The sequence below is a fragment of the Takifugu rubripes genome, chromosome 19, assembly GCF_901000725.2.
Source record: "Takifugu rubripes chromosome 19, fTakRub1.2, whole genome shotgun sequence".
Taxonomy (NCBI): Eukaryota; Metazoa; Chordata; class Actinopteri; order Tetraodontiformes; family Tetraodontidae; genus Takifugu; species Takifugu rubripes.
Window position 1 is genome coordinate 8,451,170 of NC_042303.1, and position 17,218 is coordinate 8,468,387.

At 45.5% G+C, this 17,218-nt stretch overlaps 2 protein-coding genes across 2 annotated transcripts; one reads left to right on the top strand and one right to left on the bottom strand.

The window, feature by feature from the left end:
- Positions 1 to 1,695: 1,695 nt before the first annotated feature.
- Positions 1,696 to 10,696, top strand: LOC101063010 (sodium-dependent neutral amino acid transporter SLC6A17-like). The gene is made up of 12 exons (XM_003973254.2): positions 1,696 to 2,044; positions 4,189 to 4,596; positions 6,075 to 6,232; positions 6,625 to 6,751; positions 7,138 to 7,319; positions 7,393 to 7,503; positions 7,595 to 7,836; positions 7,997 to 8,189; positions 8,269 to 8,461; positions 8,562 to 8,721; positions 8,797 to 8,959; positions 9,033 to 10,696. Exons 2-12 carry the CDS (start codon positions 4,314 to 4,316, stop codon positions 9,426 to 9,428), a joined length of 2,208 nt encoding a protein of 735 aa, XP_003973303.1. The 5' UTR covers positions 1,696 to 2,044; positions 4,189 to 4,313; the 3' UTR covers positions 9,429 to 10,696.
- A 573-nt stretch (positions 10,697 to 11,269) lies between these two features.
- strip1 (striatin interacting protein 1) lies at positions 11,270 to 17,097 on the bottom strand. Its single transcript, XM_003973255.3, has 20 exons — positions 16,946 to 17,097; positions 16,266 to 16,335; positions 16,118 to 16,192; positions 15,912 to 16,046; positions 15,706 to 15,826; positions 15,396 to 15,571; positions 15,184 to 15,311; positions 14,925 to 15,107; positions 14,566 to 14,786; positions 14,405 to 14,470; positions 14,241 to 14,304; positions 14,083 to 14,154; positions 13,892 to 13,966; positions 13,504 to 13,601; positions 13,177 to 13,303; positions 12,959 to 13,059; positions 12,805 to 12,871; positions 12,624 to 12,728; positions 12,328 to 12,532; positions 11,270 to 12,229 (listed from the first exon to the last, which is right to left on the bottom strand). Exons 1-20 carry the CDS (start codon positions 17,054 to 17,056, stop codon positions 11,982 to 11,984), a joined length of 2,448 nt encoding a protein of 815 aa, XP_003973304.2. The 5' UTR covers positions 17,057 to 17,097; the 3' UTR covers positions 11,270 to 11,981.
- Positions 17,098 to 17,218: the final 121 nt, after the last annotated feature.

The window sequence follows — 17,218 nt, forward strand, 5'->3', positions numbered from 1 at the left end:
AGATGCTGAATGCAGAAGTGCACGTGAGTGGAAGTGAGTGTACGTAGGAGCGGCGGTGGAACTCAGGGCGGCTGAAGGTGAACGAGAGGAGTGGAGATATGCTGAGAGGAGACTGACGTCAGAAGCACAAGAAGCACCAGATGCAACCCAAAGCACAGAGGCCATGTGAAATTGATCGAGAGAGGGAGAGAGAGAGAGAGAGAGAGAGAGATTCTGAAGGAAGGAAGGACAGTGCAGAGAGAAAAAGACAATCAGCGCTATTATTTCAAAGCTAATCTCAAAATACAAGAAACTAAATATACATGTGCAGATGTGTGCTTGTTCAGGATGTTAGCGTGGTACCAAAATCAGGTTACTCTGATATTCAAAATCAGCAGAATTCGACCAAAAACCCACAATGATGTTGCAGCTCATACAGTTACTTGACCACACCTGCAAATTATGTTGCATACGTCCACCAAATGTCAGGTATTCATCCAGGGAACACTCACAGTTTCAGCTTTTTAGCTTAATGTGTTAATGTGCGGAGTGCTGCTAGAGTGAGTCATGGACAAAATTTAGAAGTGAAAAAAGAGACAAATGTCAGCTTCACAGCTCATATGGCGCCATTGGCTCAGCTTCCATCCAGAATAGGTGGGATGGATGTGTAGCAATGCTGACGCCAACAGCCCCAAAGCCCTGACGGTATTCTAGTTTCTTCTCCTTACAGACTAACTCCACTGTTTATTCATGCACACTTTAAAGTTTCCTCTGTTTTATTATTGTTTTCAGAACTAGCTTGAAAGAAAAAACCCTCACATGATTTTAAAACTTTCAGTAAACAACACAATTATATTGTATCACATGAATTTAATGATAAATCACACTTAAGCTGGACTGAAAGAACCTCATGAGAGCTTTTATGGAATCTGTTTTGTGCCCTTCAACTGTACAAAAACTGTTCTTTCATGGCAGGAATGCAGAAAAGGAGAGTGCAGACGGACAGAGGCTGTCACATGATCCAAATGTTGCCACAGCAACCATTCCCTGTACTGAGGATCAGTAAGGTGCATCAAAGCCTCCGTGAGTAACAATCAGCTGGGATAAAGGGGGGTGGGGGTAAATGGGACCACAAGCATGTGTTGATGCATCTCACTCCAATTAAAATGATTTGTTAATAACATGAGGTATTTAAACACTGTTGTCAATACTAATTGTTGTAATGGGAGGGGCAAGAAGGGTGACATGAAGGTGATTAATGACGCAGGGGGTAACAGACATGCTGGAGGGTCTGAAATGAATCAAAAACCCAAGGTCAAAGTGAAAAACAGCCTTTTTGTGAGGTCTTACTCCACATCGTGGCGGTTTTAAAGATAACCTGCAAGATTTATGGCGCCCTGGAGGCCTATATCTGCTGTAAGCATGTCTGATTATACAGGAAAGACCTGCCAAGTGCAAATACAGAGACTTTGTTCAGGAAGGATCCAGTTTTAGTAACTATGAGTTTTGATTTAGGTGACCACGCGTTAGCGTGATTGCGTCGATAACACGGACTTCTTTTTATGTCCTTTTGGGTGTATTTCATGTATTCACACATTTTGGTGGTTTAACAATTGTAAACGTTTGCATAGTGCGCACATTAAACCGGCCGTAATCATTAAAAAGATGACCTCTGCACATCCAGCCTGCAGCCTGAGCGGCTTTAATTTTTTATCAATGGAAACAGGGATGGCGGAGGCTGAGTCACACGCCCTCTTCATCAGGTAGGAGCGGATAACCTTGACAAATTCCTCCCCTCCTCATCCTCTCACCTCTCCACGAGCGAACGCATTTAGAACTTTCCAAACATCCGGTCAGCCTCGGGTACTAATTTATCCCCGTCGGCGAATGGGGCAGCGATGCGTGCGTCACGGCGCGCCCAGGACTCTCAAATGGAGGCAGAGCAGCATGTGATCGTCCGTCCTGCAGCGTCCTGTGAGCGCTCAGTCTGCACCACGGCGTCAGCTGCGCCTCTCTGCACACCTCTGTCCGCCCCCTCAGCGCCGGCGTCTGCCTGACACTCACAGTAAGGACCATTTTTGCTTTATTCTGTCACCTCTTGTGTCATCTGCGCGTTAGGCGGCACCACCTGGATTTTGACTTAAAAGCGTCAGGAAGTTCAGAAACAGTTCGAGAAGAGTTGCGCTGTATTTCCGCCCTCCCCGATGGTTTAAATGTTTGAAGTTGCCCACGATGGCGTAAAATACGCATTTGACTGCCGGGTTACAATATAGAACCACTTGACCTTGGCTGTGTTTAAAAGTCGTCGTATCAGGCGCGAGCCCACCAGCATCAGCACCGGTGTCACTTCATCTCTGACAGATGTTCGGGGCGACGCCAAATGCTTTGCATTTTTGACACCGGGAGATCTGAACTTCATTCAGTGCGATTAACAAACTGCGTTGGCACTTTAAAAATAGACGCTAATCTCATGACGGCTGTTAAATTAATAAACTAGTGCGGCAGCAAACTCTTTGATGCCTGCAGCCTCCGCTGCTGAGGCTGCTGGAAGTGGCCGAAAACGTCACTGGTACGTTGCTGGTGCACGTTGTCTGAGGACAGGAGTCTCTGGATGGTCTCTGATGTGAATAAAGTTGGCCACTGCGCGGACTCGGAGCTGAAGATGTGCTTTTCATAAACATGAGAACCAGTTTAACTGTGGATGAAACCGCCCTGCTTGTGTGTGATTTAAAGCTCTTCTTTGTCAAATTAGTGTTTGTCACGCTAGAGAAAGAGTTAAGCATGTGTTCTGCTGAGATGATGCAGCTAGAACGTCTGGATGGAGAGAACCCAAAGCCTGAGCAGCTACTGGCAGACTGTGTCCTCACATCCGTTGTGAAATAGACGTATTGAAGCTGTGGTGGGGCCAAAAAACCTCTCTTTTTAAAATGATGCCTTAGATTTCTGCGCCATTTTCCTTTGATCGATATGACGCCCAGAATCAGATGACAAGACAGGAAAAAAGCACCGCTGGGGGCTTAACAGTTAATGCACACTGGATTATAGAGACTTGTGAATGGCTGTGGATTATTACATCACGGGCTCATCTTGACATGCAGAGGGGAGGAAATCTGTTGTGGAAAAAAACATAACCAGATTCTGAGAATGACACCCCCCCCCCCCCCCCCCCTCTCCCTTCCCCCCTGTGGGGGCAGGTGAGCTCTTGGGGATTGTAGGAAGTTTTCGCTCACTCTGGACTTTCAACTGAGGCGAGCAGTTAGAGTCAGGATGATGTGCGTCACTACCGCTGCAGCATCTTTTCTGTCTCTTGTTGACTTCACGCCTGTTTTCCTCCAGCGTCCTCAGATGGCGTTTACCTTCCGCCACACGCCCTGCTGCGTCTGCAGAGGTCAGCGTTAGTTTCTCTAATAAAGAAGCAGCTCACTTAATAAGTAATGAACTCGCGCTGGGGCTCGTGATGTGGATCAGGAAACCACGTGTCGACACTGCATCCAGCATCCGGGTCACTTCTTCTGTTCCGTTGGGGTTGAACCAACCGCTTCCCAAAAGAGGGGTGAGGATGGATGCTGCGGCGAGGCTTCTGAGGATTATGAGGATTTAGCAGGGCGGGGGGGGGGGAGCTTCGCTAAAGTTAAGCTTTGCAGAACAGAGAAATTAAATAGAACAATTTGCAGGATTGGATATTTTTAAGAGCCTGACGACTGCATGAGAGGCACATCTTTGTGTGTGGAGTTGAACAACAGGAGGGATAAATGATTTCCTGTCTTCATGTTGACATTTGTCAACTCTCGGGAGAGACATGTGTGTGATTCAGTGTTTTACTGACTTGTCTCATTAAGCCACTAAAATGTCCAAAAAAAAAACGATGAAAAGTCAAGGAGTAACGAACCTCTACAACAATAATCTGTGGTCAAAGTATCAAAAGGAATGGATGAGTGTGTAATCATTGTAGGTAAAACTATAACACACTGTATCACTCACTAGCAATGATGGAATAGATGTTTTCTTGTCAGATCGCAACAAATCCACATACACTAAAACAATTATACAGGGAGTCCCACAGGGTTCAATGCTTGGAACTCTGTTTTTTCTTGTTTTTGCTCTTGACTCGGTAGTTGAGATTTGCCGGTTTCCTATGATTCATTTGTTGGGATAAAAAGGGGAGTATCTGGATACAGTGTAAAGAGTTTGATTGTTGTGTGTTTGCAGGACTGAGAACCACATTCGCATCACTCTTCAGCACCTTTCGATTCAACCCTTGGATCGGTGGGTCCAGGTACAGCCAGACTGTGTCCAGCTCGCTCTTTTCACCCCCACCCCTTTTCCTGACCCCAATGCCTAAGAACAGCAAGGTGACACAGCGCGAGCAGAGCCATGAACACGTCACAGAGTCAGTGGCTGACCTGCTCGCACACGAGGAGCCTCTGGACTTCAAGAGCAGCTCCGTGAATGTCGGTGGGGCGGCTGGGAAGAAAACACCACAGATAGAGGTGCCGGAAAATGATGGACGCCCCGCGTGGAACAACAAGCTGGAGTACATCCTGGCCCAGGTGGGCTTCTCTGTGGGCCTGGGGAACGTCTGGCGATTCCCTTATCTGTGTCAGAAGAACGGAGGAGGTGAGTCACACCTAGCCAAACCAGTACATTTCCTATCTGATCCTTTCGTCATCAGTGATGTCACATTAGCACAAGGCTAACTGGGCTATATCACAGTAAAAATAGAAATACATGAACTTAAGCAGTTGCCAGGGACATTTTTCCACAATGGATCCGATAAAGTTCCACAACAGTGGGAATCTTCTTTCTTTAACAACAATCATTGGATTGTCCTGTTGTTATTCTCAACATTTTATTGTTTTTAAGTCTACTTTGGCAAAAGGCTGCAACTTTTTTTCACCAATTGACCACAGATATTGGCACAAATGAGAGCTAAAGAGATTTGTAAGAACTGTGATCCCTGTGGGCTTCCCGCCATCAGCAGATCAAGCCTGTTAAATCCTGTAATGATCCCATCGGTCCAAATGCTGAGTGTTAGTCACTGAATACTAGCACATTAAAACGGTGCACATTTTCACCCCAGTTAAATTTATACAGCATTACTATTAAAACTGTTTGCCAACCTTCCAAAACCCACCAGATCCCGTCCGGTCTGTAGAGGACAGATGCGCCGTGCGGCTAAAATGCTGGTCTAAATTTAGCCGCGTTATCGATTACTACTGCCAGCAGAGCAGGTCCAGGTCAGCTGATACTCTGTAAACAAGCGCTTGATTTAAAAAAAAAAGCGCAATGTAACTGAATAGTGATGAGGATTTATCCTGGCCACCATGCTGCTGCCTATGTAATCTGAGTATAGACATGTTGGCCACACACGTGACGTTATTGATCCCTGTGTCTTTACTGCCTGGGGGGAGGGCTTTATTGCTCATCATCTCTCCCTCCATCATTGGGCACCAAACTGTGGAGAACAACAAACCTATTAGCCTCCGCATGAGACCCACAGCCCATTTCACCTTTATTTATGTCCTCCTCTCTTATCTCGGTCTCATTAACCCTCTGATGCGTGTCACTCTATGAAACTACTATTTGAGGTATTAACATGCTCGGCGGATGATGACTCAGCCTTGTATGTCAAACACACTTGAATCCAGATTATGGCTCTGGATTACACTGCAAAAATAGATTTACATCAAACTAAAATGAAATTCAAAGGAGGAGAGTTCATTTTTGGAGGAGTGACAGTGGAGGAGGGACAGTAAATATATTTTTGCAGACAAAATCAGTTGCCATTTATTGGGAATGTGACTAAATGACTTTGAATGAGGGAATAAATATGTTTTGAAAACTATATGTAAAAAAAAAAATCACAGTCTACATAAAAATATAATCGCAACAAAGCAGCATAAGTCACAATTAGACGGCATTAATGAGAGCTTGAGAATTTTCAATAAACTGGGCACAATCTGTAAACGAATTTACTTAGATTAAATTCTGGCGTCTCAGTGTCAGGTAGCGTCTCTGTTATTGAAGTAGAAACCTGACTCGTCTGCATTCAGATGCTTTATACTGAAAACAATACAAGCTTCCTCGTGTTTCAGGCGCCTATTTGGTCCCCTACTCCATCCTCCTCTTCATCATCGGCATCCCCCTCTTCTTCCTGGAGCTGGCTGTGGGTCAGAAGATCCGACGCGGGAGCATCGGAGTCTGGAACTACGTCTGTCCCAGTCTGGGTGGGATAGGAATGTCCAGTCTGATGGTAGGAGTGGAACCACACACGTCTCTCTGTCCATCCCTCCATCTCATCATGTTACAGCGGCCCTTTGCCATCGGTCTCTCGGGCGTTTGCTGACGTGTTTGCGAACGAGTGGTCTTTTTCTTTCATATTTGCACGGCTGCCGCTGAAGAGGCTATAAATATCCACCGGAGATCAGGGATGAAAAGAGAACACTTTAAATATTCATGCTTTCTACACCCTTATTTAGCTTGTGAATGTCCTCGCTGGCACGACTGCAGGAGACTGACAGCATCTCTCTCTCTCTTTCCATCCATCCATCCATCCATCCATCCATCCATCCATCCATCCATCCATCCTTCCATCCATCCATCCATCCATCCATCCATCCATCCATCCATCCATTATCCATTTAGGTGTGTGGGTTTGTTGGCCTCTACTACAACGTGATCATTGGATGGAGCATCTTCTATTTCTTCCAGTCCTTCCAGTTTCCTCTTCCATGGAGCGACTGTCCAATCAGGAAGAACGGGAGCTTTGCCAGTGAGTGACGTAACAATAGACAAGGAAGGGTGTTACTCCTGAGGACTACGCCTTCATTTGAAACCCCTCTTAGTTTTGGCAGCGCGTGCTAACAACGCAGCCCAAGAACGTCCGAGAAACGTCAGCACGCGTGCAGTTCAGGTGCTGAAGGAGAGGAAACGTTTGAAGCAGCGACATCCACCCAGAAACAGGCAGTTTGAATAAGACAGCGGATTTCGTAGTGGCCATGTGCAGGGGAGGATCTTTGTAGATGCAATATAATCCAAGCAGTGACTCTCCTCAGGAGCTGTCAGTTAAGGGATGCCCTTCCAGGAAATGTGTATTATTTTTAAACCTTTTTTTTATTCTCATCAATCAAATCACCCCCCTTCTGCTCCTGTCCTTAGTCGTGGAGCCAGAGTGCGACAAAAGCTCGGCCACCACCTATTTCTGGTACCGTCAGACCCTGAACACCACCAGCACCATCGCAGAGAGCGGCGGCCTCAACGTAAAGATGACCTTGTCCCTGCTGGTGGCCTGGGTCATCGTCTGCCTCGCCGTCATCAAAGGCATCACCTCCTCGGGGAAGGTAGATGAAAGGCACGGAGGACCAGGGCTGCTTGTTTCTCGTAACTGAACGCCTTTGCGTGTCTCTCCCACAGGTGATGTACTTCAGTTCTTTGTTTCCCTACCTGGTGCTCTTCTGTTTCCTGGTCAGGGGGTTGATGCTGAAGGGGTCGGTGGATGGGATCGCTCACATGTTCACGCCCAAGGTGACGCCGGCAGCCTCGACACGGCTCGCATTTCTCGGTGGGACCAAAATAAAACGGGCACGAACTGGCTTCTTCTCTTTGCCTCCTGCAGCTCGAGAAGATGCTGGAGCCACAGGTTTGGAGGGAAGCAGCCACCCAGGTCTTCTTCGCCCTGGGTCTGGGGTTCGGAGGGGTCATCGCCTTCTCCAGCTACAACAAGATCGACAACAACTGCCACTTCGACGCCGTGCTCGTCTCTTTCATCAACTTCTTCACGTCTATTCTGGCCACGCTGGTGGTGTTTGCCGTGCTGGGCTTCAAAGCCAACCTCATGAATGAGAAATGTGTCACGGAGTACGTTCACGTCTACGTTAAGTTCATTTAATCTTAAAGCTACAGCCGGGCTCATGCCTAGCACAGTGGGGAGGATTTTGTCCGATCGTAAGGTCGTTTTACGAAGCAACAAACAGTTGTTGTGATCTACGTTTTAAAGAAAACCCTTGAATCTCTACAGGAACGCAGAGAAGATTCTAGGATACCTCAATTCACACGTCCTGAGCCCCGACCTCATCCCTCCACATGTGAACTTCTCCCACCTCACCACGTCAGACTACGCCGAGATGTACGGCGTCATCAAGACGGTTAAGGAGGGTGGTTTCGCTCAGCTGGGTCTGGACCCTTGCGTCCTAGAGGATGAGCTCAACAAGGTGAGTCTCTGGACCGGACCGACACCGGCAATACACCGTCTGTCTGCTGATTGGTCCCCGTTTGGTGGTCTCTCCGCAGGCCGTACAGGGCACGGGTTTGGCCTTCATCGCCTTCACAGAAGCCATGACCCACTTCCCTGGTTCGCCGTTCTGGTCGGTCATGTTCTTCTTCATGCTGATCAATCTGGGCCTGGGCAGCATGATCGGCACCATGACTGGCATCACCACACCCATCCTTGATGCCTACAAGGTCCAGAAGGAGCTCCTAACAGGTGAGGCCTGCCCATGGGTGAATCTAGTTCCTTTAGATCTATGAAACGCGATTCGGATCAGTGATATCTGTAACGAGCCGGTCCTCTGCGTTCGTTGCAGTGGGCTGCTGCATTGTGGCGTTCTTCTGTGGACTGCTGTTCGTGCAAAGATCAGGGAATTACTTTGTCACCATGTTTGATGATTACTCAGCCGGACTGCCCCTGACGGTGGTAGTCATCCTGGAAAACCTGTCGGTGGCTTGGGTTTACGGCACAAAGAGGTAGGCGTGCGCACGGTTCTGCAGCTGCTGTGTTTAGGGACTAGAAAATGACCTTTTCTCTCCTGGATGCCTCAGGTTCATGCAGGATTTGGAGGACATGTTAGGTTTCCGACCATATAAGATCTATTTTTACCTGTGGAAGTACGTCTCGCCTCTGTGTCTCATCGTGCTCATCTCTGCCACGGTCATTGAGATGGCCATCAGCCCGCCAGGATACAACGCCTGGGTCCAAGAGCTGGTCAGTGTGTGGGCATGCGTGTGTGAAAGTCACAAAATGCATGGAATGATGGGTAAATATCCTCTGTCTGCAGGCACAGGAACGCTTCCAGAGCTACCCTCCCTGGGCGCTGGCCATGTGCTTCGCCCTAATTGTAGTCGCCATGCTTCCTCTGCCCATCGTCTTCGTCGCCCGCCGCTTTAACCTCATGTCAGACGGTTCCAACAAGCTGTCGGTCTCCTATCGCAAAACCATGATGAAGGACGTATCCAACCTGGAGGAGCAGGACGAGGCCAGATTCATCCTCGGAGCTAAACCCGGAGAGGCGCCGTCATGTAAACCCTTCCTGACCCCAGGGAAGAACAAACCATTGGACCCCAACTCCTTATCCCCAAACATCTGCTACGGTACGAGCTACCAGAACGAAGCCATCAGCCCCACCACACCGACTACGCCCATGACCCCGACCACGCCCGAGTCTGACTCTTGACTCCCGACCCCCCTCCTCCTGAAACACAGCTCGCCTCTCAGGCTGCACCTGAGGGGCCCTCAACGTAGCAACGCGCAAGTTAGCCACACAATTTATCTGCCCACAAAATATGGAGGAACACCCAAGGCTGGGACCAGGGTGGGGTTGCATCCAACAAGGGTTTTCTTCAGTCATAACCCAACACACACTGCGATTGTGACAACAGTCAGAGCATCTGCATCAACACCTGCACACAGTAATCTGGGGACAACATCACCTTTTTCTCCACCAGGGTCAAATGTATATAACACATGGAATCACACAATAGGGACGATTTATGGTGAAACGTTTGAAAGCAGCACAAAGAGCACGGTTTAGTTTAGTTTTTGTTTTTTTCCTCCCATCAAGCACAAAAAGAATTTCACACAATCACGGCAACGTGAACGCGCAGCTAAATTTAAATATCGACTACGGTCAAAGGTGAGTTACGCAATCAATAAGCAATATGGGATCCAATCGGAGGCACAAAGATGACCGCAAAAGGTTCTTACAACGTTATGGAAAGAAAGATTACCATTTATTTATGGAAAGATTACCTTTCAAACATGCACATTTTCTCTGTGTATATGTTCCTGTTGTAATTGTACACACTTTGATATTCCTCGATGCAGTCAAGTTGTGTGGAAGAGGATATATTTATTTACCTTTTTTAAATCTCTTTATTTAAAGTGATGGTGTAATGGAATAAATGAATGATATGTATAAATATTTACAATATATAATATTCTTATTTAATTGTATAGTTAAAGGCTATTTTTCCAATTACGTAGCCAGTTCTTGTTGCTTAGGAAACCATGTCAAAGTGTTGTAGGAAGCAGGTTTATTGTCCTTTTAGCTGCTGTTAGCAGAGGTCCACTCACCCGCCTCATTTGTTCTACTTTGTTTCATTAGCTTTTAGCACAACTACCATCAACTGTCATCACCTGATAGTGACACCAGTATTTATTATTATTCTATGATGGAGCCTAAAGCACACTAACATGATAAACAGACCTAGCAACAAATGTTCCACCTATCTATTTTAGTTTGGCGTGACGTACACTAACATGTTTAATAATTGTGTTAGCTCGGTGTTTAACGGGGAGATGGACCTTCTTATTAGCATGTGGCTCATGCTGTGTTGAAGACTGTTAGCCAAACGGCTTTAGCTGAATGTAGCTGTCGTCTCTAGGAACGAGCTTGTTAACAGTTATAATGCTGCCGTGTCTGTGGGTCAGTCTGGATTGATCTTGATCATCAGCCCATCTGAAAGTTACACTCATATATGAACTATATGAGTTAGGCTCGTCAGACTACCAGTGTATCGTTCTTTGTCTAGTTTACATCATATAGGTCTTTTTTTTTGTAAATAATGTTATCTAGTCAAACAGTTCTGAAGACCATGTTTCATGTATCAAATGTCTTTTTTTTAAACAAAAAACAAAACAGTCCTAGCAGTAAATGTGACGTAAATTAATAATGAATGTGATGAACGCACTTTTAATAGACTGACTGAAAATGTCTCGTCCTCATAGCAGTAAATGAAAGGTCTGTGTCTGGAACGGATGATGTAAAAGCATCGGTGTGCTTGAAAGCTCGTGCGCATTTCAAACACTGTGCAGGAGACACATCTCTCCTTCCTTAATGGTGATATACTTGTACAATACCTATTTATTATTGTAAAATCTGTGAACATCACTTCAAACATTACTATTAAAGAGGGTTTAAGCTTCCATCTCTTCACACTTTTCTCTACACATTTTAGCTTATAAAACGACCTTTGGAGTCTAACACAACATATGAAAGTATTAAAAAACAATTAATTAATGTTGTACAGAAGAATTTTATTACAGTATTTGAATGGACATAAAACAAAGACATGATAAATAAGTTAGACATTATGTGTTGTTTTCACCATTTAAGCCTTTATAAAAACAAAAAAACGAGTACAAAAAGCTGAGAAAACTTGTTCGATAATGATTATCGTCAGCTGAAAACGGCCTCCGAATCACGTGACTCGCGCACGTCTGTGGTCCCAGATTAAAGGTGCAGCACCTGTTCAAGTAGTCCTGGAAATAGACCTATTTCTGGCAGAAGAGTGGTGGGGTAAACAGAAATGGGTCCCTTTCTGGTCATAACTACTAAAAGTAATGATTCCTCCTTGTAAAGAACATTTCTTGGTAGTTTACTCACCTGTCTAAACAACATGCACACTTCAGTGAGGATTCATTCCATGAAGCATCAAACCCATTCAAATTCCTTGCTAATGAAGAGGCACTGGGATCACAGAGCTGATTAAGAACGTGTGTGAAGCCAAATTTAAGACTCTTTCAGATTAAAAATCAGCAGGTGTGGCGGTGAGAAATGCTCATCACTTAAAGAAACTCAGTGGCACAATGATCCAAAGTCCACATCTGGAGGACTCTTTTTGCACCTTCAGGCGGTGCAGAACGTGAATGATTAGAGTTATAATAATGCATTGATCAGTGATCAATCCAGTAAGTCATTGAACTCCTGCCTGATAGCTGCGTATTCTCACTGTAGCAGTTCTTCCCATGAAATAGGCTTGGAGAAGACCTCCCGCTCCAGCCACAGGTCGTAGTTCATTTGGAAGTCCTCGGGTAGGTCCACGCGCTGCCCCAGAACGCTCTGCAGGCAGTTATCCACGGGCAGGAAGTCTGGGTTGCTGTGGCTCTTGTCGTAGCGGCGGCTATTGAAGCGCTCGATGTTGGCGCGCAGAGCGCACTCCTCAGCCTGGAAGTCCCACGGACGGGCATCGAGGTCTGACCCAGAACGAGACACATTTGAGACTCAAGGAAAAAGAAACATTTCTTTGTCTATTTTTTTTTTTAAAAATCGCTCTGTACAGGTTGGAACTCACCATTTCCATACGCCCAGTCGTCATTGAGCCGATGTCGAACCTTCTGGTAGATGGCGGACATGGTCTTCATGTTACTCTTCCTCCACTGTCGTCCCAGGTATTTAGTTTGCACTTTGAGCAGCTTTAGAACATACAGCTGCATCATGGCCTGCTTGACCTTCAGCGCCCTCTTCAGGATGGGAGCGGATTTAAACACCACCAACATCTGGGAGGGAACAAAGGGCATTGGAGGCTCGTGAGGCGTTTATGTCAACGAAGGGCGAACACCAAAGTACGGACCTGTGCTGCCATCCTACCATTGTTCTGGAGTGTTTCCACTTGGTCAGTTTGTTGAGGATCCTCAGCAAATTAATGCAGGAAAAAAGATTCCTCCAGCAGAACTGATTGTTGTCTCCCGCTTCCTAAAAACAAAGGAAAATGACAAATAAGTATCCTGGACTCCGAGCATCAGACGTCCCAATAACTCTCACAACTTACCAGACTCTCTGCAGTCAACTCTGGGAGCTCGTGCACCACGCAGTAAGGGAAGTCAAGCACTGAAATACTAGAAAAGAAAAACAAAACAGCTGAATATGACATCCCTGGAAATGAGCGCCATGGCTGGACCCATACAAAACAGCCTCCAGTGTACCTGTTCTTGGCTGTAATATAAGACATGATGTTCTGGTTGAAGAACTTCAGAATGAGGGGGATGCAGTTGGCAAACACCAGATGTTGAGCCATGTACTCAAACTACGAGACAAACAATGACATTTCAGTCTGGAGGGACACTTGACCGCCTCCCGATCATGTCCAGGAGAAAAAGGCGGTTGTGTTTTTGTATTTGTCCTAAACATCTGTGAACCTGACCTGGTAGACGTGGTTTAGTTTGAAGTGCTTTAGAAGCAGCAGCAGGATGGCAGAGATGGCCTTCACGATGATCTCCTTGTGGCGATTGACGTCGACGCCGAGTTTCATGCTCTGGAGCACGGTGGTCCTGCATCAGTCAACCACAATCATCTTGACTTCATCTTGACGCGATTATCTTTCACCTTCAGCTTTTACTTGACGATTCTTATACATTTAGAAATGCAGCACATTCCAGTGTTTTCCCCATTTATCACATCAATCAAAATGTCCCAACGTTACAATATTGTCCCCGTTCCGAACGCAGCGCCGCACTGGAGATGAACTTACGGCATCTCCTCTGGCAGCACATCTGCTAGGATGTTGATGGAATCCGTCTTGGCTTTGGAAGTTGGAGCAGCAGCGAGCAGGATCTTCAGCAGAGCGATCTGATGGTTTCAGAAACGGGCGTGAGCAATGAAGCACCCACCCAAGCTGCTGGCTAAGTGACAGCTGAGCTCATGATGCGTCAAACACTGCCAAGGAATGCTAATACTGACAATTGGAATTAGATCGTTTTGAACTGTTAGTTGCCACTAGCAGTTGCGTTTCTGACTTTATTTTGCCAGTCAAATACAAGCGCTTGTTGCTTTTATGGCAAATTATGTCAGAGAAATGTTTAGCCAGATATAAAAACCTATGTTAACTGTGTATAAACGGACCCACAAAGAAGACTAACCATGTACTGAGGTAAACTGGGCAGAATACCCTGATAAAGAAGCTCAGTGGATGACATCTCCACCTCCTCTTCACCCTGAAAGTGAAGGGGGAAAAACAAAGAGATCAGTTTATATATAAGTAGCCAGCAGTTTCTCCATCCCCCTCAGCCAGAAAAAACCAATTCTTATTCTAATTTTTCACTCAGCATACCACAGACAGAGGTGTTTTCTGATACTCCTCCTCTTTGGTGATCTGTATCTCAGCAATGGAAACATACTTGTGCTGAAATAAGATGAGACATTGTGTTATTAACCATTCTAATCCGTAACAACAGAGTTCATAAAGTAAATTCAATGACAAGGTAATACCTGCTTTAATGTCTTTATGCTCTCATGAATGGGTCTGGGCAAACCAACGACCGTGTCTGTGTCGCTGTGGGAAATGCAAATGTGATTCCATAGTTCATACATATCACCCACAAATGATACAGAGTCAGTGTCAAAAACATTGAAATCAACAACTCAAAACCTACTTTCTAAGTGTGTATCCAATAAATTTACTTCTGCTCGATTCCAGGAAATTTTCAATGTCCTTTTCTCTGTGAAATGTCAGACACACAAAAGCTTAGTGAAGATAAAAAGGTGCGAATAAAGAGTGAATTCAGGGTGATTTCCCAGTCAGGCGGAGCGCTACCTGACTTTGGGGGCCCACGGCAGTCCTTTGGGTAAGGACACCCTCTCTGCAGGTAGGTGAGGAATGGGTAGAGGCATCACCTCATCCCTCTCCAGGGGGAAGGTTTCCGCCTCGATAGAGTTGTCATTGTCGTCGTTGTCTTCATCATCGTCGCGCGAGTCGTCGGGTTTGTAAGGGTCCTTTTCATTGAAGGCATCAAGGTTGTCCTGCTTGATTAACGCCTGGGAAAGAAGCAGGCGGGAAAGTTTACACAACACATGTGTATTGGAAATTTCAAGAGGCAACAAATAATATAAGAAGCTGGGATTGTACTGAGTTGCCAGTGTACGACTGATAATTGTACTCAAAGCTGTGCCGACCTTGTGTTCACGTCGTGCCCGTTTTTGCTGCTGCTCGATGAGGTCGGACGCCGACGCTGGAGGAGAAGCAGCCCTCATGCTGCGAATGACTCGAATGCTGTCCTCAGGGAGAGGGGGGAGAGCCAGCTCCTCACGCTTATGGACCTTTATGTTTTGAAGCTGCTCAAAGCCACCGAGTGTGAACTAAAAGAGAAACCAGGTTTGGTCATTAAAAACCAACGATAATCTACAGTGATAACATACTGAAATGGCAACTCACCAATATACTCTTCCACAACAGCAACAACACCTTCTTCATTGGGAAATGGGGGGCATGACCACTGCAGAATTTAGTCACCATACTGAAGAGCATGACAGAAATGGGCTCATTGTTGAAAAGAGGAGATCCTAGGTTAGAAAGAAGGAACAGAAATAACATAATTACTAAATATTCTGGGTAGATCCATAAAACAGGTGCGGACACAAACCTACCCAGTTCGGCTCTGAACGTTTCTCTGATGATTTTCCATTCGGGCCTGTCAGTCGGATCATCCTGCTGTATCGTTTCCACCATCAGGTACATGATGTTGAGCAGCACTCTGAGATCAGTGCTGTCGGCCAGCGAGATGGCTGGTTTTCTGACAGCACTGCTACAGGCAGCGCTGTTACTGAGAGGAAAATACAATAGAGAATGAGCTGATCAACCTTCTGTCCATTTTGGTCTGTTGTTCCCCACTGGCTGAGCTGACCTTAACTAAAAATATTAAAAGGGATACGATGAATAACAACTGTTAAGACATACTCGATCTCCATGTTGAGAAGTTCCACCAGAGCAGAAAAAGTCCCCACGTCCAGCAGTAGAAATATGTTGTACCTCATCCAATGTTGCACCTCAGCTTCAGAGCCACAGTCTGCAAACATTCCTAGAGAAATACAGAGAGAACAATCGTATCCCTGATCATTCTCTTAAAATCCCTTCGTTTCCATGTTACTTCACGGTGATCTCACCTTGAGCCATGTACAAAATGGCTCGAGCCACCTTCAGCCTCTTCTCCCGAGCGGTCACTTCCAGGCCGTCCAGGAGGCGCATGGCATGAGCTCTGTGCTGCTCTGCATCAAGCTCTGTCCATTTCTCATCAGGGACTACAGATGGAGACGATGCAGATTAGACAGGCATCTTTGTACTAGACCGCAGATGTCAAACGATTGCGTACCATGTGCTCTGAATTCCACCTCAAAGCACTTCCTGTTGAGAGCAAACTCAGGTCCTTCTGTGTAACTGTACAACTCTGGAACATAAAGAAATAAGAGTCATGTACAACAACCAATGCTTTTAGAAATTACGACAAAATGACCACACACCTGACAGCTCTGCAGCCCACTTGTCCGTATCTGCATATTCAAACTCGAAGTCTGGTGACTCAGACAGGCCCTGTACAAAAGAGTTTTCCCCATATTAAAAAGTCTATATTAAAACACACATATACTTGCACATATATATATATATATATATATATATATATATATATAACATCAAAAATAAATGCCTTACTTCTAAGCGATCTGCTTAAAAACTTTTCATATGAAATAAGAAAGTGATTATTAGACCGTTGTTCTCACGATATAAGAACAGCCCGTGTACTTTCTAGGTTCTTCTTAGGTTCCAATAAATGAAGGAGAATGTAAATAATCAGGAAACTTTATTAAACATTTGTTTTCGCCTCTGAATTCCTGAGGTTTGGCCTGTTCATGTTGCGTCTCATCATTAAGCTTCATGCTGTTCAAACTTCTGCGCTGTTAGTTATTAGGAAAATTACTAATAAACCGAATACTAAAGCACCGCGTAGTGTGAATCACATTTTAAAAACAAAAGAAGCACCATTACCTGGAATTTAATTAAAGGTCAGAGTCTTGTTACAAAACAGAACTCAATACTTGAGCTAAAGCTAGCCTTGAAGCTAGCTTCGCTAACGATATAGGAATGGCTCTATCACTTTTATAGAAATGTTTTAACCAATGAGGATAAACATCTGCTCACTGACCTCTGAATCTTTTCTTGGGTTGCGAGCGAATTCTCCCCTGCTTTTATTAGGCAGCATATTTCTCTGTTTATTGTTAAGAGGAAGCGCTCCACCATTCCCACCTCCGTCCATTGCGTTTAGGGCGCAGTATCTTCTCGCGAGAGGACGATACGTCATCCGCGAGAGTTTGAGCTGATTACGTAACATGAGCAGAGGATTATCTGTATTGATTTTTCTACCCCGATTTACGTTTTAATTCTTCGGTATCGTCGGGCTGCCCTAATATCTTCGACA